At 35.2% G+C, this 25837-nt stretch overlaps 1 protein-coding gene across 2 annotated transcripts in view; it reads right to left on the bottom strand.

Annotated features, from left to right (window-relative positions):
- Positions 1 to 25837, bottom strand: part of LOC148951000 (glycerophosphocholine cholinephosphodiesterase ENPP6-like) — a 155022-nt gene that overhangs the window by 24594 nt on the left and 104591 nt on the right. For both annotated transcript variants that reach the window (XM_089090552.1, XM_089090553.1), the window contains one exon: positions 5102 to 5239. In XM_089090552.1, the coding sequence (XP_088946678.1) occupies positions 5102 to 5239 (138 nt within the window). The remainder of the gene's footprint in view (positions 1 to 5101; positions 5240 to 25837) is intronic.

Raw genomic sequence — 25837 nt, 5'->3', positions numbered from 1 at the left:
AAATATCAAACTAAACATACCAAATAAATAGTTTCTGACAAATAATACCTATGAAAGTATAAGAAATCCAGCTCAGAAAATTCTAAAATATCAATATACACATCCCAAATCATATGTTTCAGACACTACACACCTATGAAAGACTAAGAAATCCAACTCAGAAAAGTCAAAAATAGCAAACTACATATCCCAAATCATCAGTTTCACTCAACACACACATACGAAAGGCTAAGAAACCTAGCTCATAAAAGCCTGAAATAGCAAACTACTCATCCCAAACTACTGGTTTCAGACAACATTCACCTAGGAAATACTAGGAAACCTTAGCTCAGAAAAGCCTGAAGTAGCAAACTACACATCCCAAATCATAGGTTTCAGACAACACACATCAACGAAAGACGGGTGCTCGGGGAGAGCCTTTGAGGGTCTGTGGGTCCCTTGAGGGTCGGTGGTCGTTGGGGAGCTCGGGGGGACCTTGGGGGACCGGGGGATGGGCTTTGGGGGTCCGGGGATGGCATTTGGGGGTCTGGGTGGGCCTTTGGGGGTCTGGGGGGCACTTGAGGACCGATTGGTCCTTTGGGAGCCTGGTGGACCTTTGGGGGGGGGGGAGGGCCTTTGGGGGTCCGGGGGGCCAGTTGGGAGCCTGGGGACATTTGGGGACCGGTGGAGGGCCTTTGGGACCCTGTTGGTCTTTTGGGAACTCAATGGGCCTTGGGGGGGCCCGGGGATGGCTGTTGTGGGTCTGGGGTGGGCCTTTGGGGGCCGGGGGAGGGCCTTTGGGGCACAGGGAGGGCCATTGGGCACAGGGAGGGCCTTTGGGGACCTGGGGGCCAGTTGGGGACCGGTGGAGGGCCGTTGGGACCCCGTTGGTCCTTTGGAGCGCGATGGGCCTTTGGGGGGGCCCGGGGATGGCCATTGGGGGTCTGGGTGGGCCTTTGGGGCACAGGGAGGGCCTTTGGGGGCCTGGGGGACATTTGGGGACCGGTGGAGGGCCTTTGGGACCCCGTTGATCCTTTGGGAGCCCGGGGGACCTTTGAGGACCAGGGGAGGGCCTTTAGGGCAGTTGGGGGCCGATGGAGGGCTTTTGGGACCCCGTTTGTCCTTTGGGAGCTCGATGGGCCTTTGGGGGGCCTGGGGATGGCCTTTGGGGGTCTGGGTGGGCCTTTGGGGGCGCCGGTGGCCCTTTGGGAGCTTGGGGGACCTTTTAGTTTCCGGGGGGGGGGGGGCAGTTGGGCCCGGGGGCACTTGTGGGGCCCGGTGGCGGGCCTGGGGAAGGGTGGGGGGCCTTTGAGGACCGGGGGCTTCCTTCGGGGTTGGGGTAGGAGGATTGGAACCCTTTGGGGTTGGGTTAGAGGACCTCACAACACTGTTCAAATGAAACTTGTGTATTATAACGACCACACTCAAAACCTCTTCCAAAATCTCTTTAAAATCTTCTTTTAAAATGTCTCTATCTGTTTCGCCAAAATAGTTCCATAACCTGTCTAAAACGGTTTCGCCCAAATAATCACTAAACGTAAATTCAGCGTGTTCCTTTGTTATTGGCATCTCTGTGCTAACACATTTCAAATTAATATGAAACCTTCTCGCGCGCTAAAACAATTCATCGCTAAGATGTTTCTTGCCTAATTGTTTCCATGGCCTTTGGTTATTAATATCCTTTGGAGTTCGACCAAAAGAGTTGTTCCCGAGGCAAAGACATTAATGACTTGGATCTATTCCTAGAGAAATGTTTCTAGGCGGAAATTTTTAAAGTCTGACAGATGATGTCATTGATTGATTGATCTGTCAAGAAAGGGAAAATTAATTTGTTGTTTCTAAGGGGAATTATTGATTCACGATAGGTGAATTGAGGTTGACAGCACAGGTGTTCCAAATTCCGGGAAACTCATAACATTGCCTAGAGCAAGAACAACAAATACTATTTCTGGACACCATGACATTCGCGATCGATTACACAATCAAGTTCTCGGAAATTCACTTCCCCCTCAAGTCCTAGATCAATAACATTGTTTCCCGTTAGAATTCAATGCGCATGTGCAACCTTCGCCCCGGAGCTATTACACATAGAAACATCAAATAAATCGACCTTGGAAAAAGAGGTCATTGACCCCATTAACCACGTGTTCTCCCTAGGGAGGCTATGCCCTTATTTGGGGTGCAAAAAAAGTTGTAGGTGGCAGCAGGGGTGCCACATGGGGCTGGTACCCCCTCCTCTACTCGTATATGAATAATTAAAATGAAATTTGCGTATTATTTTTTTTACTTTTTTTGGCTAAATAACTGTCTCAAAATTTTGATTGGACGGTTTTGAGAAAAAAGGAATGAGGTAGGGGGTCTAGTTGCCCTTCAATTTTTTAGTTACTTAAAAAGGGAACTAGAACTTTTAATTTTGTTTACGAACGTTTTTATTATTAATAAATATATGAAACTTACGAATTAACTTATTTAACGAACTTCTGTATTCGTATATTTTTTATTACATATATGAGGGGGTTCACCCCCTCGTCAATACCTAACTCTTTACGCTAAGTTCAAATTTTGTTCCAATTCTTTAATAATGACCCCTGAATCACAAAAGATTTAATAGAATAAATAGATCTTATGAAAGTACTAAAAAAAACTTTAGCGTAAAGAGCGAGGTATTAACCAAGGGGCCGAGCCCCTTCACATACGTAATTATTTATGTTCGTTTACTTAAAAAGGGAACTAGAACTTTTAATTTTGTTTACGAACGTTTTTATTATTAATAAATATATGAAACTTACGAATTAACTTATTTAACGAACTTCTGTATTCGTATATTTTTTATTACATATATGAGGGGGTTCACCCCCTCGTCAATACCTAACTCTTTACGCTAAGTTCAAATTTTGTTCCAATTCTTTAAGAATGACCCCTGAATCACAAAAGATTTAATAGAATAAATAGATCTTATGAAAGTACTAAAAAAAACTTTAGCGTAAAGAGCGAGGTATTAACCAAGGGGGCGAGCCCCTTCACATACGTAATTATTCATGTTCGTTTTAAGTTTTAATGTTGCTCCTTACTTTCAGTTGAAAAAAACTTGTTTTTTATTTAATTTCTGATCGTTTTTTAAATAATATCAGGAAATCTGGCTACATCTCCACGGAAAAATCCCTCTTTTTGGCCGATTTATTCTCTGGACCAGTGGTTCCCGAACTGTGGTACGTGTACCCCTTGGGGGTACGCAAAAATTTTTAGGGGGTACACAGCCAGCCAACAAAAAAAAATAAACAACCCTTTAACTCTAGGACAATTTTATTTCTATTTTAGCTATAGTTTCCTTACTACCGGTAACTGAGAAGGGTTACATAAAATATTTTGTGGGTAAAAAGGGGTACAGTGTCTAAATGAGTTTGAGAAACGATGCTCTAGACAATTAAATCCTGGTGAAAACTTACCTCGAACACTTACCCTTAAAATCTCCACGTCTAAAATTGAATCGACAAAGAGAAAGCAAAACATAAGAAGAATCTCGTATAGGAATTCTGGCAAATTTCACCAGTGTAAAATTTTCACGGAAAAATTCGTCCCCTAAGAACATCCCTCTCCACGAAAATTTGTCACTGTGAAAAATCCCACCTGTAGAAAATTTGCCCCCCCCCCTCACCCGAAAAATGTAGGAATACTTCCCAATAACAAATACTACACGTAAACAATGGGCAAATTTTTTATCTTAAAGACCTTTTCCCAGGGGCTCAGGGGGGGGGGGGTCATGAAATCCCCAAGGGTATATTTATTCAAACTTTCAACAGTGCTAAACAAAATGGCTACTCCAAAATTTTGACTGGACGATTTTGAGAAAAACGGGCCGTGGGAGGGGGCCTAGTTGCCCTCCAATCTTTTTTGTCACTTAAAAAGGGCATTAGAGCTTTTAATTTCCGTTCAAATGAGCCCTTTCACGATATTCTAGGACTATTGTGTCGATACGATCACCCCTGGGAAAAACAAACAAACAATAAAAAACAGAAAAAAAAACAAATAAACTCTCATCCGTGATCTTCCTTCTGGCCAAAAATACAAAATTCCACATTTTTGTAGATAAGAGCTTGAAACCTCTACATTAGGATTCTCTGATATGCTGAATCTGATGATGTGATTTTTATTAACATTCTATGACTTTTAGGGGGTGTGTCCCCCTTTTTTTAAAATCAGACAAAATTTCTCAGGCTCGTAACCTTTGATGGGTATGACTAAACTTAGTGAATCTTATATTTTTGGAATCAGCATACAAATCCAGTTTTTTAAATATGTCTATTAGTATTAAAATTCCGTTTTTTAGAGCTTCGGTTACTATTGAGCCGGGTCGCTCCTTACTTACAGTTCGCTTTCACGAACTGTTTGATACAAATAAACCCTATACCATTCAAGTGAGGGGAAAAAGGAAACTTACGAAAAGGTTTTTACAGAAAAAATTGGCAAAATTACCTATTAAAGTCAAAAAGGAGTAAAAAGTTTCCTATTCTGTGAAATCTAATTCTGTATTCAGAATGTGCTTTGCCCTGTTTTAATATGGGGTTTAACGGACAAGCCGAAAAAAAAATTCAGCCAATAAAAGTGCGAGAGAAGTAGATTTTTAGAAGTTGTAAGAAAACCAAGTTCTGGATTAACTAATTCCTCTGGTGTTCTGTCAGTAATATATCGTAAAACAAGCAAATTTGGTCTAAAACCTCAGAAAACAAAGTCGACTGCTACTCTGGCAGTTTTAGAGCGTATAAATATGTTATAATAAGATACATGAATCTTATATAAGAACAGTTATATAAATAGGTAAAAGAAACAAGACCTAAAAGGAAGAATGAATAAAGGAAACCGAAATGAGAAAAATGGACAAATAAGAGCGTGAATAAATGGAAATTAGAAGAAGGATAAAACCCAGTCTCCTAGGTTGTATTGCACTAATGTGTCATGAATTTTCCCTCTTGTGGTGGAAGTATTTCGCTTACATTAAAATTAATAAAACACAGATTGACGGAAGTATAATAATATATACACATAGTACACTACATTAAAAAGGGAATAAAGAACAAAGAGAGAGAAGGGGGAAGAGAGAGAAAATATAGCTGCAACTGCTTACCTTGTGTTTTAGGGAGCTACGACTAATTTTCTCAAAAAGTCTGTAAATAATGGCATCAAGCTCCTGCAAAGCCTCATACAGCTCTTTAGTGTGGGGTCCATTATAGTGTCCTTTATTATCCAAGTGTTCATTATAAAGCTGAAAATGGTAATATACTACTTTAATATCATTATAAAAAACTTTGAAAACTAATAAGTGATCGAGGACATAATTTCACAAAACCACTTTTGCTTCTTTTATATGATTAATTAAAAAAAAACTTTCCGAAAAATAAGTTTTTCAAAGAAAAGTTAAGGCCATTTTAAACTTAAGCTCAGCAGATACAAATAACACCCAAACGAACAGAAATTAAATAAACAATGATAGCAAAAACATAGAACAAGTAATAATACAAATGAATAAATAGATCTTAAAGCGAGTAATGCTTAGATTGAATATGAATATTAAGCTTAAAACGAAAAAAAATATTTTTCTATTGATGTATAAATGAAACTTAAAACGAAGAGAAATTAAATAAAACAATCGATGCAAACAAACATACTATAGATATTAATGTAATTAATAAATAAATCTTAAAACGAGTGACACTTAAATTGAGTATGCAAATCAAGCTCGAAACGAACAAAAATCACCACAAACAAGAGTTTGGGTATGACCTCTTTCTCTCACTGTAAAAGTCTAAAACCTACTGCGACATTGGCCCTGTACTGAAAACCAATTTTATTAGAAACATTTTTTTTGTACTTGATATTGAAAATAAACATTAAAATTATAGTAAAATTTTGAACTGATAAGCTTTCAGCAATTAATATCATTATACATAAAATTTTCAGTTTAATTTATTAGCTCGTTTTAAAGTTGTTAAAGACGAATATAGCTTCCCTACATACAAGTGTTCGGATACTGCCTCCTTTCCTGTTTTCTTTTCCAGTTCTTACAGTATTGAAAATAAAAATACAATTACAGTGAAATAAATTCTTGAACTGATGGATCTTTCAACAATTAATATCATTATACATCAAATATTTTTATTCATCAAACCAATTTTATGACAAATATTTTCTTTTGTACTTAATATTGAAAATAAACAATAAAATTATAGTAAAATATTGAACTGATGAGCTTTCAGCAATTAATATCATTATACAGAAAATATTCAGTTTAATTTATTAGCTTTTTTTAAAGTTATTAAAGACGAATATAGTTTCCCTACAAACAAGTGGTTGGATACTGCCTCCTTTCCTAACTGTAAATAAAAACCAAAAGCCTATTGCATCATTGGCGCTTAACTTGAAACGAATTATATTACAAATATTTTCTTTTCCAGTTCTTACAGCATTGAAAATAAAATACAATTACAGGGAAATAAAATCTTCAACTGATGGATCTTGATGGATCAACAATTAATATCATTATACATCAAATATTCAATTTGATGTTGTTTATACTTTCTAAGACTGTTCAAGACGCATACAGTTATCAGTAAAGCACCAATGACGCAGTAGGTTTTAGACTTACAGTGAGAGAAGGAAGTCGTACCCAAACTCTTGTTTGTGGTGATTTTTGTTCTTTTCAAGCTTGATATGCATATTCAATTTAAGTTTCACTCGTTTTAAGATTTATTTATTAATTTACACTAATATCTGTTGTATGTTTGTTTGCATCGATTGTTTTCTTTAATTTATGTTCGTTTTTAGTTTTCTTTATATTTGAATAGGAAAACATTTTTTTTCGTTTTAAGCGTGATTTTCATATTCAATCTAAGCATTTCTCGCTTTAAGATCTATTTATTCATTAATATTGTTACTTGTTGTACGTTTTTGCTAGGATTGTTTATTTAATTCCTGTTCGTTTTGGGTTTCATTTTTTCTTTAATAGCAATTTCTGGTCGTTTTGAGTTTGAATTTTAAAAGGTATTTGCATATGCTGAGCTTAAGTTTAAAATGGCTTTTACTTTTTTTTGAAAACTTATTATTCGGAAAGTTTTTTTAATCAAGTTTTGTTCGTTTTTGATTGCAAAAAGTTTTAGGTTTTTTAAAATTTCATATTTCAAAATCAAACTTTAAAAAAAATAATCAAATGTTCATCAAAGTATCAAAACTGATATCAAAGTAACAATATCAAAGTGAAAAAATGGGTTCGTGTCAACCTCGGATTTTTTATTATCTGATGTTTGAACTATTTTTAACAAAATTGCTATCTCAAAATTTTTATCGGATGGGTTTGGGGAAAAAGGGCATGGGGGGACAAGATTAAGCTTCGGTCTCTTTTGAATCTTTAAAAATGAACAAGAACCTTCTATTTTCAATCAAATGAGCCCTCTCTAAAGTTTATACGAGTATCCCTTCTATAAGAGTAGTATACGCCTTCTGGATTTGCCCAGACATATAGGAGTTTCAACGTTATTCTATAGAAGCTCTACAACTTTTCAAAGATATTCAGGACTCCCTCAAATGACCTTCTGGATTTCCTCGGAGGTATAGCAATTTCTATATTGTTCTATAGAAACTCTTCACCTTTTCAAAAAGATTTAGAGCTAGGAGTTCAGGTTTTTGGGTCAATCAGACAAGTATCTGCGCCAACCAGACAGGTTCCTCGGCTAATAGGTGTATGGAAATACTGTGGGTACATATGGAATCCGGTTAATAGCCTGTAGCTTAAAGGTATCTGAGATCTCGCCCCAGTATCGCAAACACTATTAGAGATATCAAAATGATATCTCATTTGCATTAAGCTAGCTCAATTTGCGAAAAGAAATTCCATTCACACAACTCTGCACTGATTGAATTGTCGCCAGCAATGGGTCGAAAATGACACGTAATCACTGCTAAGCCTTTTGTTATTGCAAGAGGATTGCAGTGGACACTATAATCAGAATTATTTGATTGACATTTAAAAAGGGGTAATGAGATTTGCAAATTGGAGTGTAGGATTTGTCAATTTTGGAGGGAAAACCAAAAATACTCAGAATCGAAAATAAATGGGATCTGCCTCAAGGGGAAGACTCAGAGCTCAGAGGCCCTTCGTTCCCCCATTTCTGAGGGCAGGGGGGGGGGAGTTTGAGGGACTCTGCTGTTTTATTCCATGAGATTTTTTCTTTACTTGATGATCATTCAAAAAGCGAGGATTTCTGTTAAATAAATAATTCTTATACCTTTTAAAATAGCTTTACGGGGTTTGAGGGAACTCGTTTGTTTTATTCCCTGTGATTTTTTCTTTACTTGATGGTCATTCAAAAAGCGAGGATTTCTGTTAAATAAATAATTCTTATACCTTTTAAAATAGCTTTAAGGTATTTGAGGGACTCAGTTGTTTTATTCCATGTGATTTTTTTTACTTGATGGTCATTCAAAAAGCGAGGATTTCTGCTAAATAAATAATTCTTATACCTTTTAAAATAGCTTTACGGGGTTTGAGGGACTCTGTTGTTTTATTCCGTATTATTTTTTTTCTTTACTTGGTGTTCATTCAAAAAGCAAGGATTTCTGTTAAATAAATAATTCTTATTCCTTTTAAAATAGCTTTACGGGGTTTGAGGGACTCTGTTGTTTTATTCCGTGTGATTTTTTCTTTACTTTGTGTTCATTCAAAAGTCGAGGATTTCTGTTAAATAAATAATTCTTATATTTTTTCCGTTCAATTGAAAGCGAGGATTTCTGTTAAATAAATAATTCTTATACCTTTTAAAATAGCTTTACGGGGTTTGATGGACTCTGTTGTTTTATTCCATATGATTTGTTCTTTACTTGATGGTCATTCCAAAAGCGATGATTTCTTTTAAATAAATAATTCTTATACTTTTTAAAATAACTTTACGAGGTTTGAGGGACTCAATTGTTTTATTCCGTGTGATTTTGTCTTTACTTGTTAGTCATTCAAAAAGAGAGAATTTCTGTTAAATAAATAATTCTTATATTTTTTCCGTTTAATTATTTTCAGTTTAAGCCAACATAATTCTAGGGGGAGTAAAAACGGTAGTTATTTAGTACGCGGTAAACAGGTGACTTGATATGCTTCATTAGAAGGAGGTTATTGCTAATGATACCTCCTCGACAGATATTTTTATGGCTCTAACAATTGTACTCTATGCTTGCCCAGAGACACAATGTGGCTTTCCCGTTATTGCTCTATGGCCAGTTATCGACACTACCTAGTTTACTGCATTTATTAAATCAGTATTTTTTACACAGTGGAACGATAAACACGTAACTAATATCTCTAAAAAAGTGAAGATGAAGCATTTTAAGAAAGTGTGTTCACATGATAGTGTTATTGTAGCATTGAATGATGACATGAAGAAGTATTTGAACTATGAAATAAGTACAAGTGGTAGCACTATCGGAAACGTATGCGTGCATTGTCATGACAGTAAGGAATTGAATTTCTTTGGAGTACCAAAAAATTCAACTCTTATGATGGTGGATATGCGAGATTGAAATCTCCGGAGATGATTGCACTCAAAGATAATGCCAACATAAAAATAATAGTTGATAAAGAGGGGCATCTTCTTGCTAGTGCTTGTGGTAACATGTTACCCAGTGTTAAACCATATCGTCAGCTTTCGGGTATTAGCATTCAAATGAAAGCAAAGACGAAAAGAAAGGCCTACTCTTCTACTAATATCATAAACCATATCCTGTCTACATGCCGGAACTGTTACCTGTGTAAAAATGTTGTGATAATAGACAGTAAAATTGCAAGAAAAATAAAAAGGGCATTGGCAGAAAATATTACTAAGGAATATAAAGATGAATGGATGAAAAACAAAATACCAGCAAACGTTACTGCCATTGATCAAACAGTCAATGAATCAAATAATACCAAAGACAAAAAGTATATTGACCCTGTCGATGACAAACCTATAAGAATTGTGTATAAGACAAAAAGGAATAATGATTATTCTACATATAATGAACTAAGAAAAGACAATAGCTATAGTATCAAGAGAGAACATAGTGAAACATTTTATAGAACAGATTCAAAATTTACGAAGTTGTTCATTGATATTAATAATGTATAATAATATCTATTTTTTGTATTAATATTCTACATGACATTATTTCATTAAAAATATATTATGCTTTACATTGTTATGTATTCATTATTTTTACAGTAAGCTAGCATATCGAACGTTTAGAATGTCTATTACAACATCGGAGATGTAAGAAAAGGAATTTACATACATCATATATCGGATAGACAGGTTAACATAGAGAAAATCTAAGTATAAGAATGAATAAATTGTCTATCAACATCTATTGACAGATACTTGGGATAGCATTGACAAAATCAAAGTATCGTAAGTAGCAAACTCTTTCTTGAATTCAATTCATGGGATTTCTCGAATTAAATATCAAAACAATAAAGAGTTTATTACTTACTTGCGATTTTATCATGATTTCTCGAATTAAATATCTGCATTGTGTCCATGAAGTGAATTCAAGAAAACAATTGTTACTTACAATTTCATCACAATTTAATGAAAAGAATAGAATTATTCTAAGGAATAAATAAGGTTTAGGATTAAAGATATTTATTAATTGAACGTATTAAAATATTTTTTTTAGAAAAAAAACAACAACAAATGTTTAAATAAAAACAGTACTGAGAGTTCACTGTTAAACTTCCACATACGATGGTCCCGCGATATAGAATAGTCTTTACCATATCTTATGTATTTATCACGATCAGGTATGTTCTTAGGTATCCACTGTGCAAAAAACCTAACCTCGGTTTCAGGACGGTGATAACGCCCTTCAAATTTAGGACACTTAAACTCTTCTAGATTGAAAAGTGGAATCCTAGGATCACACTTTTGAATTAAAACTTTATCTGTAGGTACATTGCCCTTTACGTAGAGCGCTTCAACCCCGAAAAAGCTGCAAATTTCACTGACTTCCTCCTGAACATTTCTCAGTTCCTGACCAGTATTATTAAGTGGTGTAATCACTCTATCGTAGAATCCCAGTCTGTTTATATGATGTAATGTAGTACTCCACAAGCTTTTATCATACTCAAACATGTTATAGTTCACTATCCAATGATAACAGTCAATTTCTTCGAGTTCCATAGACAATAATAAAAATGCACATTCAAATATAACACCACAAGATGTAAATAATTTCTTAGACCACACTGCTTTTCCATTAAAAACAAAAAAAAATTTTTAAACACGAAAAACGGGTTTTAATTTTCTAACAAGCATTTAACTACAAAACAATTAATTATGCACAAAAGCTCCTAATATTTCGGCCCCACATCCGGGAGCCTTTCTAAACGTAAAAAAAAAAAAAAAAAAAATAAAGCAAAAAAAAAAAACAACTTAAATTACATTACAAAAAAAAAAAAAAAAAAAAAAAATAGAAAAAAAAGCCAAAAAGAAATAAAAAAATAAAAAAAAAAGACAAAAAAAAAAAAAATTAATAAAAAATTCAATTAAATTAATTTCTATCAACTGTCATCATCTCAGTATATAAATGGAAATATATTAAATAAACACTTCCATGTACTGAATGTCTATATTGATTCTACTCGCCTCCTCCCAGTATATAAATTGAAATCTATCAAAAATGAAGAATATATTTATACTTAGACCAAAACAATAAAAGGTCAACTAACCCCCGGTCCATAACCCTTAATTAAATTTCACAAGTTCATCAACCATTTTATGAATTATAAATTGAATGGATTCGTTTTGTTGCAAGCTTAGCTGCAGTTCGTTTACTTTTCTCATCATTTAACCCATTCTGACCTTTGTTTGCAAGGTCATCTTTCGTTTCAGAAATATTATTAAAATCAGTTTTGGTTGAATATTTTGCCTGCATTTTAATTAAATTATTATAAATTGAATTGATCCCAAATTCGCCTTTATCTCTATTTATGCTAGTACCCCCATATATTATCTTTATTAATTCTATAATTTCCCTGAAGCTTTGTAAAAGTCCTACAGACATATCTACTAATTTTGTTTGATCAAATAAAATACTGTGATGAGGAAAATTATAAATATGTTCTGCAACCGCTGACTCAAACGTTTCTGGTGTTTTGTTTTGTTTTAGAGCGTAATCTATTGCATTCTTGTGTTGTTCTAGCCTATTTTCTACAGTTTGTTGCGTTCTACCCACAGGTGTGGTTATTTCTTTAGTGGATAGGGTATTAAAATTAGCATCACCAGGATACATAAGAAATGAACTAATTTTTATTAAGGATATTCTAATAGGTAATGGCTATCCGGAAAAAATGATTTCTCAAATAATTGAAAAGAGGAAAAAAAGTTGACGGAGCCAAAAATATTAGAAGAAGATGGGTCAAATCAAGAAACAAATTACATAACTTTGCCTTTTGTACCAATTTTATCACAAAAATTAAGAAGAGAATTAAAAAAACATAATATAAATACAGCATTTAAATCAGGACATAATATAAGCTCGTTGTTAAATAAAGGGAAAGACAAGATACCGAGAAATTTGCAAAAGGGAGTATACAAAATTCCATGTTCTTGTGGAAAATTATATGTGGTTAGAACGCAACAAACTTTAGAAAATAGGCTAGAACAACACAAGAATGCAATAGATTACGCTCTAAAACAAAACAAAACACCAGAAACGTTTGAGTCAGCGGTTGCAGAACACCTTTATAATTTTCCTCATCACAGTATTTTATTTGATCAAACAAAAATAGTAGATACGTCTGTAGGACTTTTACAAAGCTTCAGGGAAATTATAGAAATAAAAAAGATAATATATGGGGGTACTAGTATCAATAGAGATGAAGGGGAAGTTGGGATCAATTCAATTTATAATAGTTTAATTAAAATGCAGGCAAGATATTCAACCAATACTGATTTTAATAATATTTCTGAAACGAAAGATGACCTTGCGAACAAAGGTCAGAATGGGTTAAATGATGAGAAAAGTAAACGAACTGCAGCTAAGCTTGCAACAAAACGAATCCATTCAATTTATAATTCATAAAATGGTTGATGAACTTGTGAAATTTAATTAAGGGTTATGGACCGGGGGGTTAGTTGACCACAAGATGATTTTTTCAAACTGATAAATTCTGTGTCATACAGTCCTATCATCTTGGAAGTTATTAATGTAGTTGTTAAGTAGAAAAATACTTCATCAAACTTTTATACCTTCGCTCAAGGTTGAGTGGAGTTATGGCTAGGGGGATGAGTCCTAAAACCATCTGAATTCATTGTGGGGAGGAGTCATAAAACCCTTGGAAGACATTGCGGGGAGGAGTCATTGAACTCTCGGTATCTATTGCATGTAAATGAAGTCTTTAAATTTCAATAGCAGAACAATTCTTTTTTTTCTCTGTATCACAAACAATTTTCACTTTGCTACACGAGGTAGAAATTTAAATCAAGAAATTATAAAAAATTTTCAGTAAGTTACAATTTCCTTATTGAACTTAACTCTTCCATACGCAATAAGAAAATTTCATTCAAGAAATTATGAAAGTATTTGTAAGTAAGTAACAAGCTCTTTATTGATGTCACCTCTTGAATATACAGTACAGATACTTCATTCAAGAAACGTGATTAAACACGTTTTGAAACTTCATACTTTGTGCTTGCCTTTCCTTGGCACCTTTCCAAACGAGCGGGGATTCCCCACTGGTTCCTACACATTGCAAAAAAGTGAGCAGTACGAAAACTCCACGTTTTCAACCAGACTGTTTTTTTTTCTCTTTATCACAAACAATTTTTCACTTAGCTACACGATGTAGAAATTTAATTCAAGAAATTATGAAAAAATTCTCAGTAAGTAACAATTTCTTTCTTGAAGTCAACTCTTGGATACACAATACGGAAATTTCATTCAAGAAATTATGAAAATATTTGTAAGTAAGTAACAAGCTCTTTATTGATTTCACCTCTTGAGGTTACGTGCGCGCACGTAACCTCGTCTAAATTAACCTTAAAAAAATTAAAGAAAGCTATGTTGACTTTGCATGTCTCTCTCTCACTATGTATGCGCCGTCGCGGTGTGTAACCAATCACCAATCAAGTTATTGTATATTGAGCAACCTCCGCTGTGTCTGATTGGCCCCTAAAAAAATGGGTGTTGTCTAAAAAACCAGTCTGGTTGAAAACGTGGAGTTTTCGTACTGCTCACTTTTTTGCAATGTGTAGGAACCAGTGGGGAATCCCTGCTCGTTTGGATAGGTGCCAAGGAAAGGCAAGCAAATAGCATGTAGTTTCAAAACTTGTCTTATCACGTTTCTTGAATGAAGTATCTGTACTGTATATCCAAGAGGTGAAATCAATAAAGAGCTTGTTACTTACTTACAAATATTTTCACAATTTCTTGAATGAAATTTCCGTATTGTGTATCCAAGAGTTGACTTCAAGAAAGAAATTGTTACTTACTGAGGATTTTTTCATAATTTCTTGAATTAAATTTCTACATCGTGTAGCTAAGTGAAAATTTTTTGTGATAAAGAGAAAAAAAACCAGTCTGGTTGAAAACGTGGAGTTTTCGTACTGCTCACTTTTCGCAATGTGTAGGAACTAGTGGGGAATCCCCGCTCGTTTGGAAAGGTGCCAAGGAAAGGCAAGCAAATAGCATGTAGTTTCAAAACGTGTTTAATCACGTTTCTTGAATGAAGTATCTGTACTGTATATTCAAGAGGTGAAATCAATAAAGAACTTGTTACTTACTTACAAATATTTTCATAATTTCTCGAATGAGATTTCCGTATTGTGTATCCAAGAGTAGACTTCAAGACAGAAATTGTTACTTACTGAGAATTTTTTCATAATTTCTTGAATTAAATTTCTACATCGTTTAGCAAAGTGAAAATTGTTTTTGATACAGAGAAAAAAAACAGTTGTTCTGTTATTGAAATTTCCAGACTTCATTTACATCCAATAGTTATCGAGAGTTCAATGACTCCTCCCCGCAATGACTTCCAAGGGTTTTATGACTCCTCACCACAATGAATTCAGATGGTTTTAGGACTCATCCCCCTAGCCATAACTCCATTCAACCTTGAGCGAAGGTATAAAAGTTTGATGAAGTATTTTTCTACTTAACAACTACATTAATAACTTCCAAGATGATAGGACTTTATGACACAGAATTTATCAGTTTGAAAAAATCATCTTGTGGTGTTATATTTGAATGTGCATTTTTATTATTGTCTATGGAACTCGAAGAAATTGACTGTTATCATTGGATAGTGTTTACTATCCAATAAAACTATAACATGTTTGAGTATGATAAAAGCTTGTGGAGTACTATAATACGTCATACAAACAGACAGGGATTTTACTATAGAGTGATTACACTAATTAGTAATGCTGGTCGGGAACTGAGAAATGATCAAGAGGAAATCGGGGAAATTTTCAGCCTTTTTAGGGTTGAAGCACTCTACGTAAAGGGTAATGCACCTAAAGATAAAGTTTTAATTCAAAAGTGTGACCCTAGGGTTCCACTTTTCAATCTAGAAGAGTTTAAGTGTCCTAAATTTGAAGGGGGTTATCACCGTTCTGAAGACGAGGTTAGGTTCTTCGCACAGTGGATACCTAAGAACATACCTGATCGGGATAAATCCATAAGACATGGTAAAAACTATTCTATATCATGGGACCATCGTTTGTGGATGTTTAAGAGTGAACTCTAAGTACTATTTTTATGTAAACATTTGTTGTTGCGTTTTTTTTTTCTCTAAAAAAAAATCTGTTAATACGTTTAAGCAATAAATATCTTTAAGATTAACCCGTCTTTATTCTTTAGAATAGTTCTATTCTTTTCATTAAATTGTGAAGAAATTGTAAGTAACAATCACTTTCCTGAATTCGCTTCCTGGACACAATACAGATATTTAATTCGAGAAATCATGATAAAATCGCAAGTAAGTAATAAACTCTTTATTGTTTTGATATTTAATTCGAGAAATCCCATGAGTTGAATTCACGAAAGAGTTTGCTACTTACGATACTTTGATTTTGTCAATGCTATCCCAAGTATCTGTCAATAGATGTTGATAGAGAATTTATTCATTCTTATACTTAGATTTTCTCTATGTTAACCTATCTATCCGATATATGATGTATATAAATTCCTTTTCTTACATCTCCGATGTTGTAATAGACATTCTAAACGTTCGATATGCTAGCTTACTCTAAAAATAATGAATACATAACAATGTAAGGCATAATATATTTTTAATGAAATAATGTCATGTAGAATATTAATGCAAAAAAATAGATATTATTATACATTATTAATATCAATGAAGAGCTTTGGATATTTTGAATCTCTTCCATAAAATGGTTCACCATGTTCTTTCTTGGTACTCTAGCTATTGTCTTCTCTTATTTCGTAATCAGTAGAATAATCATTATTCCATTTTGACTCATACACAATTTTTATAGGTGTGTCATCGACAGGGTCAATATGTTTTTCGTCTTTGGTATTATTTGATTCATTGACTGTTTGATCAATGGCAGTAACGTTTGCTGGTACTTGGTTTTTCATCGATTCATCTTTATATTCCTTAGTGATATTTTCTGCCAATGCCCTTTTTATTGTTTTAGCAATTTCACTGTCTATTATCACACTATTTTCACACAGGTAACAGTTCCGGCATGTAGACAGGATATGGTTTATGATATTAGTAGAAGAGTAGACCTTTCTTTTCGTCTTTGCTTTCATTTGAATGCTAATACCCGAAAGCTGACGATATGGTTTAACACTGGATAACATGTCACCACAAGCACTAGCAAGAAGATACCCCTCTTTATCAACTACTATTTTTATGTTGGCATTCTCTTTGAGTGCAATCATCTCCGGAGATCTCAATCTCGCATAGCCACCATCATAAGAGTTGAATTTTTTTGATACTCCAAAGAAATTCAATTCCTTACTGTCATGACAATGCACGCATACGTTTCCGATAGTGCTACCACTTGTAATTGTTTCATAGTTTAAATACTTCTCCTTGTCAGCATTCAATGCTAAAATAACACTATCATGTGAACACACTTTCTTAAAATGCTTCATCTTCACTTTTTAAGAGATATTAGTTACGTGTTTATCATTCCACTGTGTAAAAAATACTGATTTAATACATGCAATAAACTAGGTACTGTTGATAACTGGCCATAGAGCAATAACGGGAAAGCCACATTGTGTCTCTGGGCAAGAATAGAGTACAATTGTTAGAGCCATAAAAATATCTGTCGAGGAGGTATCATTAGCAATAACCTACTTCTAATGAAGCATATTAAGTTACCTGTTTACCGGGTACTAGATAACTACCGTTTTTACTCCCCCTGGAATTATGTTGGCTTAAACTGAAAATAATTAAACGGAAAAAATATAAGAATTATTTATTTAACAGAAATCCTCGCTTTTTGAATGACCATCAAGTAAAGAAAAAATCACACGGAATAAAACAACAGAGCCCCTCAAACCCCGTAAAACCATTTTAAAAGGTATAAGAATTATTTATTTAACAAAAATCCTCGCTTTTTGAATGACCATCAAGTAAAGAAAAAATCACATGGAATAAAACAACGGAGTCCCTCAAACCCCGTAAAGCTATTTTAAAAGGTATAAGAATTATTTATTTAACAGAAATCCTCGCTTTTTAAATGACCATCAAGTAAAGAAAAAATCAGAAATCCTCGCTTTCAATTGAACGGAAAAAATATAAGAATTATTTATTTAACAGAAATCCTCGCTTTTTGAATGAACACAAATACAAGAATAATTCACACTGAATAACACACGAGAGTCCCTCAACCCCCTCAAGGATATTTTAAATTGTATAGTAATTATCTATTTAACATACATCCCCGCTTTTTAAAAGAACAACAAGAGAATAAAAAGTCATGGTTAATAAAACAGCAGAGACAATAAATCCCATGATATAACTTTTATTATGTATGAGTATTATATATTTAACATAAATCTATGCTTTTTGAATGAAGAACATGTAAACAAAAAATCACACCGAACAACATAACAGAGCCCCTCCAGTCCCATACAACCATTTTAAAAAGGTTTGGGATTTCTTTATTTAAAATAAATCCTTGATTTTTTATTGAATATCAGGTACAGAAAAATCACATAGAATAAAAAAACGGAGTCCCACAAACCCCTTAAATATATTTTAAAATTTATATGAATTATTTATTTAACAGAAATCCTCGCTTTTTGAACGAAGACCAAGTAAAGAAAAAATCACACGGAATAAAACAACGGAGTCCCTCAAACCCCGTAAAGCCATTTTAAAATGTATATGAATTATTTATTTAACAGAAATCCCCGCTTTTTGAATGACCATCAAGTAAAGAAAAAATCACATGGAATAAAACAACTGAGTCCCTCAAACCCCGTAAAGCTATTTTAAAAGGTATAAGAATTATTTTTTTAACAGAAATCCTCGCTTTTTGAATGAAGACCAAGGAAATAAAAAATCACTCGGACTAAAACAACAGACTCACTCAAAAACAGTAAAGCCATTTTAAAATGTAAGGTTAATCTCTTATTTTCTTAACTCCACGAAGTTTTTTTGAATATAAGTTAAGGAAAAATCAAAAAGAATAAAACACCGTATTCACACAATCAAAGTCAAGCACTTTTAAAAGGTCTAGGACATATACAATTAACATTCCTAATAGCTATTTTTATTAATAATAATATTATAAAAATTCACATGTTATGAAACCCCAGACTATCTCTAACCTCTTGAATATTTTTTATAAGTTATGAGAAATATTTATTTAACATGCATACTTGATATCTTAAGTAACACACATCCAAGAAAAAATCACACGGCCAACGACAACGGATTATCTCCCTCACCTAAGAGCCAATTTAAAAGTTAGAAGAATTATTTATTTAACAGAAATCCTCGCTTTTTGAATGAACATCAAGTAAAGAAAAAATCACATGGAATAAAACAACTGAGTCCCTCAAACCCCGTAAAGCTATTTTAAAAGGTCTAAGAATTATTTATTTAAGAGAAATCCTCGCTTTTTGAATGAACACTAAGTAAAGAAAAAAATCACACGGAATAAAACAACAGAGTCCCTCAAATCCCGTAAAGCTATTTAAAAAGTTATATGAATTATTTATTTAACAGAAATCCTCGCTTTCAATTGAACATAAAAAATATAATAATTTTTTATTTAACAGAAATCCTCGATTTTTGAATGAACACCAAGTATAGAAAAAATCACACGGAATAAAACGACAGAGTCCCTCAAACTCCGTAAAGCTATTTTAAAAGGTATAAGAATTATTTATTTAACAGAAATCCGCGCTTTTTGAATGACCATCAAGTAAAGAAAAAATCATATGGAATAAAACAACAGAGTCCCCCAAACCCCGTAAAGCTATTTTAAAAGGTATAAGAATTATTTATTTAACAGAAATCCTCTCTTTTTGAATTATCACCAAGTAAATAAAAAATCACAAGGAATAAAACAACGGAGTCCATCAAACCTCGTAAAGCTATATTAAAAGGTATAACAATTATTTATTTAATAGAAATCCTCGCTTATTTAATGAACAACATGTAAAGAAAAAAAAATCACATGGAATAAAACAACAGAGTTTATCAAACCCCGTAAATCTATTTTAAAAAGGTATAAGAATTATCTATTTAACAGAAATCCTCGATTTCAATTGAATGGAAAAAATATAAGAATTATATATTCAACAGAAATCCTCGCTTTTTTGAACGAACACCATGTAAAGAAAAAATCACACCGAATAAAACAACAGAGTCCCTCAAACCCCATAAAGCTATTTTAAAAGGTATATGAATTATTTATTTAACAGAAATCCTCGCTTTTTGAAAGACCATCAAGTAAAGAAAAAATCACATGGAATAAAACAACTGAGTCCCTCAAACCCCGTAAAGCTATTTTAAAAGGTATAAGAATTATTTATTTAACAGAAATCCTCGCTTTTTGAATGAACACCAAGAAAAGAAAAAATCACACGGAATAAAACAACAGAGTCCCTCAAACCCTGTACGGCTATTTTAAAAGGTATAAGAATTATTTATTTAACAGAACTCCTCGCATTTTTAATTAGCATAAATTAAAGAAAATATTACATTTAATAACACAAAATAGTTCCCTCATTACAATAACATCTACTTTAAAATGTATATGAATAATTTATTTAACAGAAAACCTTTATTTTTTACTTATCTCCAAGTAAAGAAAAATCTTATGGACTAAAAAAGCAGAGTCCCTCCCCCCCCTTCCCCTGCCCTCACAAATGGGGGCACAAAGGGCCTCTGAGTCTTCCCCTTGAGGCAGATCCCATTTATTTTCGATTCTGAGTATTTTTGGTTTTCCCTCCAAAATTGACAAATCCTACACTCCAATTTGTGCAAATCTCATTACCCCTTTTTAAATGTCAATCAAATAATTCTGATTATAGTGTCCAATTTTTTAATAACAAAAAAAAACCTGTCTGCTTTTCAAAATGTTCGTATTTTGGAACTGTCAGTTAACACTAAGAAGGGAATTGGGTAATCCTCTGGCAATAACAAAAGGCTTAGCAGTGATTACGTGTCATTTTCGACCCATTGCTGGCGACAATTCAATCAGAGCAGAATTATGTAAATGGAATTTCTTTTCGCAAATTGAGTTAGCTTAATGCAAATTAGATATCATTTTGACATCTCTAATAGTGTTTGCGATACTGGGGCGATATCTCAGATACCTTTAAGCTACAGGCTATTAACCGGATTCCATATGTACCCACAGTATTTCCATACACCTATTAGCCCATAAACCTGTCTGGTTGGCCCAGGAACCTGAATTCCTAGCTCTAAATCTCTTTGAAAAGGTGTAGAGCTTCTATAGAATAACGTTGAAATTGCTATACCTCCGAGCAAATCCAGAAGGCCATGTGAGGGAGCTCTGAATCTCTTTGAAAAGGTGTAGAGCTTCTATAGAATAACGTAGAAATTGCTATATGTCTGGGCAAATCCAGAAGGCGTATACTACTTATAAGAACCATATTTATCCCCAGAGTATAACTTACAACGCCTATCCCTGGGCCCTGGGGGGTTGTGTCGTCCCTGGAGTTTTAATATCTGATGGTTGAACTATTTTCAACAAAATAAATACCTGAAACTTTTATCGGATGGGTTTATCCATCCGATACGCCCAATGGTGTGGAGGGCGGGAGGGGCTAGTTTCCCTCTGATCTTTTTTCACTCTGAGAAAATGAACTACGACTTTAAATTTCCATTCAAGTGTACCCTCTCTAAAGTTTATACGGGCATACCTTCCATAAGAACCATATATGCCCCCAGAGAAATACTTACAGCGCCTGCCCCGGCCTGGGGGCGGGGGGTCGACACAAGAGTTTTCCTTATCTGATCTTTGAAATATTTTTAACGAAATGACCATACGTAAAGGTGTTTCTGTTATATGATCTTTGAACTATTTTTAACAAAATGGATACCTCAAATTTTTTATCAGATGTATTTGTGAAAAAAGGCTTGGGGGACCAGTTGCCCTCTTATCACTTTTGACTCTGAAAAAGGGCACTAGAACTCTCGATTTCCAATCGAATGATCCCCCTTTGAAGTTTATACGACGAACCCTTCTATATGAAGTGCATCTGGGAAAAAAATAATATAGTGTGGGGGAGGCTAGCTGCCCTCCAATCACTTTTGACTCTTAAAAAATGAATTACAACTTTCAATTTTCTATCATATGAGCGCTCTAGGAATTTATACGAGCATCCCTTCCATAGCAACCATATATACCCCAGGGCATAACTTACAACGCCTACCCCCGGGCCCTGGGTGGCCCAGGGGTAGGGCCACCCAGGCTCTACCAATCTGATGCATTTAGGGCATGCAGGAAGGGGGGGGGGAGGCTAGTTCACCTCCGATCCCTCTTGACTCTTAAAAGTAAACATCAACTTTCAATTTCCAATCAAATGAACCCTCTCCAAAGTTTATACGAGTATCCTTTCAATAAAAACTATATATTCCCCTAGAGCATTACTTATAATGCCTTCCTCCGGGCCCTGGCGGATTCCGTCGACTCAGGAATCTTTCTTCTTTGACCTTTGAACTACTTTTAATGAAATGGCTATTATAAAAATTTTATCAGATGGGCTTGGGGAAAAAGGGTGGGTGTGGGGGGAGGCTAGTTGCCCTCGGGTATATTTTGACTCTTAAAAATTGAACTAGAACTTTCAATTTCCAATCAAATTAACCCTCTCTGAAGTCTATACGAGCATCCCTTTCATAAAAACCATATACACCCCCAGGAAAACACTTACAACGGGCTCTGGGGGCGTTTTTTTTATCTAATTTTTGAAGAGTTTTCAAAACACTGACTATCTCAGAATATGTAGCGGATAGGTTTGGGCGAAAAAGGGCGTGAGGTGGGCTAGTTGCCCTTAACTCTCTTGACTCTTAAAAAGTGAACTAGAACTTTCAATTTCTAATCAAATGAGCCCTCTATGAAGTTTATACGAGCATCCCTTTCATAAGAACCATACATGCCGTTAGGGTATAACTTAGAACGCCTTCCCCTGTGCCCTGTGTGGGGTTCTATTGATACCGGATTTTTTCTTATCCAACCTTTGAACTATTTTTAACAAGATGTCTATCTCAAAATTTTCATCAGATGGGTTTTGAAAAAGGAGGCAGGGGGGGGGGGATTAGCTGCCCTTGGATCTCCTTTGACTATTAAAAAGTGAGCTCGAACTTTCAATATCCAATCAAATGAGCCCTCTCTGAAGTTTATACGAGCATCCCTTTCATACGAACAATATATGCCCCAGGGCATAACTTACAACGCCTGCCCCCGGGCCCTGGGGGGTTGTGACGACACCTGAGTTTTGGTTATCTGATTTTTGAGAAATTTTTAACTTAATGATTATCTCAAAATTTTTATTGGATGCATTTGAGGAAGAGGGGGCGTGGGGGGGGGCTATTTGCCCTCCCATCTCTTTTGACTCTAAAAACGGAATTAGAACTTTCAATTTCCAATAAAATGAGCCATCTCTGAATTTTTTACGAGCATCCCTTCATAGCTTACAACTGGGCATATGCCCCAGGGCATAGCTTACAACACCTGCCCTCGTGCCCTGGGTGTCTGTGTTGACCCTTGAGTTTTCGTTATATGTTCTTTGAACTATTTTAAAAAAGCTATCTCAAAGTTCTTATCGGAGGGGCTTGAGGAAAAAAGTGCGCGCAGGGGGTGGGGGGCTAGGTGCCCTCCAATCTCTTTTGACTCTTAAAAAGGGAACTAGAACTTTCAATTTCCAATCAAATGATCCCTCTTTGAAGTTAATACGAGCATCCCTTCCATAAAACCAATATTTGCCCCCAGGGCATAACTTACAAGGCCTGCCCCCGGGCCCTGGTGGGTTGTGTCAAAACCGGAATTTTGTTATATGATCGTTATATGAACTATTTTTAACAAAATACCTATCTTAAAATTTTTATTGGATGTATTTGGGAAAAAAGGGTTTGGGGGGAAGCTGGTTACCCTCCGATATCTTCTGACGCTAAAAAAATGAACTAGAACTTTCAATTTCAAATCAAATGAGCCCTCTCTGAAGTTTATACGAGCATTCCTTCCATAAGAAGCATATATGCCCCCAGGGCATAACTTATAACCCTTGCACCTGAAGACTGTGGGAGGAGTGTCCTGCTCAACAATATAATTTCCAGAACTTTCAACTACGTTGAACAAAATTGCTATACCAAAATTTTGATTGGATGTGTTTGGGGAAGTGGTGAGCGTGTCAGTTGCCTTAGAATCACTTTCGACTACTAAAAACGGAAATAGTCATTTAAATTTCCAACTGAATGAGCCCTTTCTGAAGTTTCTATGACAACGTTGTCTATACAAAACCTTATTTGCCCCCAGGGCATAACCTACAACCCTTGCCCTGACGTTTGTGGGGGAGTTGTCATCCTCAAAGACCTAATTTCCAGAACTTAAAACTACGTTTAATAAAATGGCTGTCTCAAAATTTCGATTGGATGTGTTTGGGGAAAGGGTGGGAGTGAGAGGGGGTTAGTTGCCCTTAAATCACTTTTGACTATTAAAAAGGCTACTAGCCCTTTGAATTTCCAATCGAAATAGCCTTTTTTGAAGTTTCTACGACAACGCCTTCTATAAAAACCTTATATATCCCCAGGGTATAACTTAAAACCCTTGCCATGAGGGTTGTGGGGGAGTGTCCTCATCAAAAACCTATTTTCTATCTGGAAATCAACTACGCTGAACAAAATAGCTATCTCTAAATTTTGATTGGATGGGGTTGGGGGAATGATCGGCCTGGGGGGGGCTAGTTTCCCTCCAATCACTTTCGACTATTAAAAAGGGCACTAGCCCTTTGAATTTCCAATCGAATGAGCCTTTTTTGAAGTTTCTACGACAACACCTTCTATAAAAACCTTATATGCCCCCAGGGCATAACTTAAAACCCTTGCCCTGAGGGTTGTGGGGGGAGCTTCCTCCTCAAAAACATATTTTCTATCTGGAAATAAACTACGCTGAACAAAATGGCTATCTCAAAGTTTTGATTGGATGTGTTTGGGGAAATGATGGGCGGTGGGGGGGAGGCTATTTGCCCTCCAAACACTTTTGAATATTAAAAAGGGCACTAGCCCTTTGAATTCCCAATTGAATAAGCCTCCTTTGAAGTTTCTACGACAACGCCTTCTATAAAAAACCTTATATGCCCCCAGGGCATAATTTAAAACCCTTGCCCTGAGGGTTTTGCGGGAGTGTCCTCCTCAAAAACATATTTCTATCTGGAAACCAACTACGCTGAACAAAATGGCTATCTCAAAATTTGGATTGGATGTGTTTGGGGAAATAATGGGCGTTGGGGGGGGGGCATTTTGACCTCCAATCACTTTCGACTATTAAAAACGGCACTAGCCCTTGGCACGGCAACGGCACTTGAATTTCCAATCGAATAAGCCTGTTTTGAAGTTTCTACGACAATGCCTTCTATAAAAACCTTTTATGCCCCCAGGGCATAACTTAAAACCCTTGCCCTGACGGTTGTGGGGGAGTGTTCTCCTCAAAAATAAATTTTCTCTGTGGAAATCAACTACGCTGAACAAAATGGCTATCTCAAAATTTTGATTACATGTGTTTGGGGGAATGATGGGTGTGGGAGGGCGGCTAGTTGCCCTCCAATCACTTTCGACTATTAAAAACGGCACTAGAACTCTCGATTTCCAATCGAATCAGCCCCCTTTAAAGTTTCTACGACGACCCCTTTCATATGAAGTGCCTCTGGAAAAAAAACAACAATAATAATAAAACATTGGAGCCATATGACCTTTACTATAGGCAACGCTACAGCGTTGCCTCTGATGTGAGTGCGATTACGATCATACCATTTCTTGCTGCAACCGTGGCTGCTTTATTTTCTCTGTAGATTTTAGATCAGTGCCACCATTGTTTACAGTTTCGTAACTGACAAACAAATTAGTCTAGTTAAACTTGTACATCTGGACAAGTGGATGTCCAGACAAAAATATTCAGGCATTTGCCGTTCACATGCAAGATTTGGTGGTTGGCATCAACAAGTTACAGCTAAGCATCCAGTTTTAGAGTCTAGAACTCTATGTCTAGGATTTCAAATTCTACCGAACAGGAAAGCTCTGTAGCACTATAATTATTTTTTTTTGCACTTAAGATTGGCTTTCATGTGTATAATCGGCTAGACTTAAATGCTTAAGCAAGTGCATGGC

Source organism: Artemia sp. Qi Xiang Cuo, chromosome 6 (genome assembly GCF_049724085.1).
Source record: "Artemia sp. Qi Xiang Cuo chromosome 6, ASM4972408v1, whole genome shotgun sequence".
NCBI lineage: Eukaryota > Metazoa > Arthropoda > Branchiopoda > Anostraca > Artemiidae > Artemia > Artemia sp. Qi Xiang Cuo.
Note: the sequence above shows the minus strand (reverse complement) of the source record. Positions and strands in the feature narration are given on the sequence as shown.